This window comes from Sinocyclocheilus grahami, unplaced genomic scaffold (assembly GCF_001515645.1).
Source record: "Sinocyclocheilus grahami isolate Dianchi unplaced genomic scaffold, SAMN03320097.WGS_v1.1 scaffold4822.1, whole genome shotgun sequence".
Classification (NCBI taxonomy): Eukaryota; Metazoa; Chordata; class Actinopteri; order Cypriniformes; family Cyprinidae; genus Sinocyclocheilus; species Sinocyclocheilus grahami.
In genome coordinates, this window is record NW_015509683.1 from 1 (window position 1) to 2,839 (window position 2,839).

The window sequence follows — 2,839 nt, forward strand, 5'->3', positions numbered from 1 at the left end:
CTTTGAACTGGGCTCTTGTCTGATTTCATCACATGACATCAGGCCCATATAAGTGGGCTATTATTTGTGAAAGAGGAATACAGAATATTGTATATAGTATAGTGTCTCTGCTGCTGTCATCTAACAAGACTAACTGCCCCATCTAACACGAGTGGTAGAGCTGGATAAACAGGGAGAAGTAATGGGGTGGTCAAAAATACTTCTTCATCTTTAAGCACTCAAAATCCTTACCAGGACTAGCCAAGGAATTTGAATATCAAAACTGATTCAATAGTCTAATTATGTGCATCTCCACTGCTTCTCCTTTAGCCTTTTTAGCTTATAGATCAGGGTTTTTCAATCTTTCAGATGCCATGGACCCCCCAAATATGATCATCTTTGTGCATAGGACCCCCAATCTACAATTTAAAAGGCATAGTTTCTTGTATAAAGACCCCATTTTCACTGTGAAAAATGAATATTATAAATATATCTGAAATATTATTTGGAAAGTTTTAGGATTAAGGTACTTTTTCCCCCTACTCAAAGTACTGTTAGATGCATTTATATACAGTATTTTAATCATTTTTATTTTATCTATTAAATCCTATTTTTAAATGATTAATTGATTACATTTACATTTTTTATTCTGTTTTCCTCATAGCTGGTAGCTGTTACATAATAAATGGCGACAGCATGCTTTTTTCTTATTTATTCATGATATTGCAAAATCTTTTTTAAATAGGACACGAAGAAATTGCATTTTTTAATAGTCCTATTATCCTATATCGTTATTTTCCTCCATTTTCTGTCCATGTTAGATGCTTGTTTTCTTAAAATACATACATACAGTCCGACAGGTGGCGCTGTGTTTAAGAGCTCTGTGTCTTGCTCTGCTGTATTTGCGCTGTGGCTCTAAGAGGCTGACTGTGAGTATGTTATCGGCTATTCTTTAAAACTGACGATAATGTTGATTTAATACGTAACAATGTAATATTAAATGTTGTACACCAATGTATTAAATATTCATTTAATCCAACAGTAAGTTTTCTAGGGCACTAAGAACCAAGCTAGCTGTCAGCTAACAATGAACAGATCCTGTTAGCGAATTAGCTGCCTTTTAAAACCCTTTGACAGTTTATTTAATGAATTATCTTATTCAGTATTTATTATTATTGTTAATAAAATTGAGAATATAGCTACAAATGGTTTAAAACGAAACAACACGCTTATCTTTAGATTGAAAGACTTATTTCAATACAGTTTGTGTCTTATAATATGAGTAATCTGTGTTTTAACAGCTATTATAAGTATAGAGGACTTATCTGGTGGCTAAGTGATATTTGAAGGCATCTTGGGGCTTCAAACACAAGTCAACATGAGTACTGCTGTGAGTATGCATGGCCACATGATTAGTTCTGATTACATTGAAACTATTGCTGCTGAAGGATAACAGTAATACTGTAGTAACCACTTGTGTCTCCTGTTTTTAGACCCAGAGGAAAAGACGGACATCATCTGCTACATGTTCTCGCCGTGGAAACAGCAAGAGGAACCGGACCCTGATGTCTCAAACAGCGAGGGAGACCATTGATGTGCTGGAGAGTGACCGAACTCGCAGTGAGTTTGAGCATGTTGATTTACCAGCTGTCTCCTTTGCCTCTGATTGACGATATAAGATCAAGTGATTTCACAGCCTGCAATGGTTTTGTGTAAAGACTAGAGCCCGACCGATATATCGTTTTGACGATATTATCGGCCGATATGAGCACCGATATGAATTTTTTTTTTTACAGAACATATAATGCAGATAAAATGCTTGAAATGGTGTAATTACTTAGTTTGTCCAGCAGAGCGCGCTCCATTGTTTGCTACTGGCGACCTGGATGAAACGCTTTAAAGCTTAAGTCTATGGAAAACCATTGAAACTTTGAATGGCCATATCTCCGTAACGGCGTGGCGAATCCGCACCAAATTCGGGGGATCTCTTCAGCGCAAGGAACCCTCTCAAACGCTAGTCGGGTGTACGTCTCGAGGCCCTCTTTCGAATGAGACCACCCCCCATGTCGATAGCCCCCGGGGTTCGGGAGTTACGGGTGGTTAAATTCGCGGTCCAGTGCCGACCGATCAAGCGATCCCGGGGGGCTACCGGCGCGCGGAGGGTGGCGTTCGAGAGGGCTCCTCGAGCTGAAGGGATCCCCTGAATTTGGTGGAGATCCGCCGGCGCGTTCGCGAGGTAGTGACACCAGCCAACACTTTCACTGCATTAAAGAGGTCTCTTGTTCAGGCAGCAGCATTCAAGCATTGTCTTATTCGACCGTAAGTGCCCTGCGAAGTGGACTTCACATGAAATTCCGCCATTATTCCAGTTCCAAGGGAACGTACACGTTACATTCAAAGGGTATTAAAGTGTGCAAGACGTGAATTTATATTGTATTTATTTACAGAGGTAGGGGAGAGTGGGGCACAAAGTAACACTTTTTGACTTTCTCAGTTTGTGTAAATCCACATGGGTTTCAGAATATATATATATATTTTTATCCACAGTAATTTTACACTTGTCTAGTACAAATATGTCGCTTTGTTTCATTATTACAGTGTATACGTTTTTCTTTTATTTACCCTCAAAAAATGGAAGTGAAATGTGACAACATGCCCCGTAGGTGGAACACATGTAACATCTGAGGGGCACGTTGTAACTTGACCATATGACGGCTTAAAATCGTGTCTGATCGAATGAAAAAAATATACAAGACAAACTATAATATTTAGTTAATTAATAAATAAATATATATATTATTTTATATATATTATATTTTTCAAATAAAATAATGGCGTTTTTTAAGAATGAAAAATAATC

The 2,839-nt window shown here is 38.0% G+C and overlaps 1 protein-coding gene across 1 annotated transcript in view; it reads left to right on the forward strand.

Annotated features, from left to right (window-relative positions):
* Positions 1 to 839: 839 nt before the first annotated feature.
* LOC107576996 (E3 ubiquitin-protein ligase RNF4-like) overlaps positions 840 to 2,839 on the forward strand; it is a 9,101-nt gene continuing 7,101 nt past the window's right edge. The window contains exons 1-3 of the mRNA XM_016263115.1: positions 840 to 908; positions 1,281 to 1,369; positions 1,473 to 1,646. Coding sequence (XP_016118601.1) covers positions 1,358 to 1,369; positions 1,473 to 1,646 — 186 coding nt within the window. The 5' untranslated portion in view covers positions 840 to 908; positions 1,281 to 1,357. The remainder of the gene's footprint in view (positions 909 to 1,280; positions 1,370 to 1,472; positions 1,647 to 2,839) is intronic.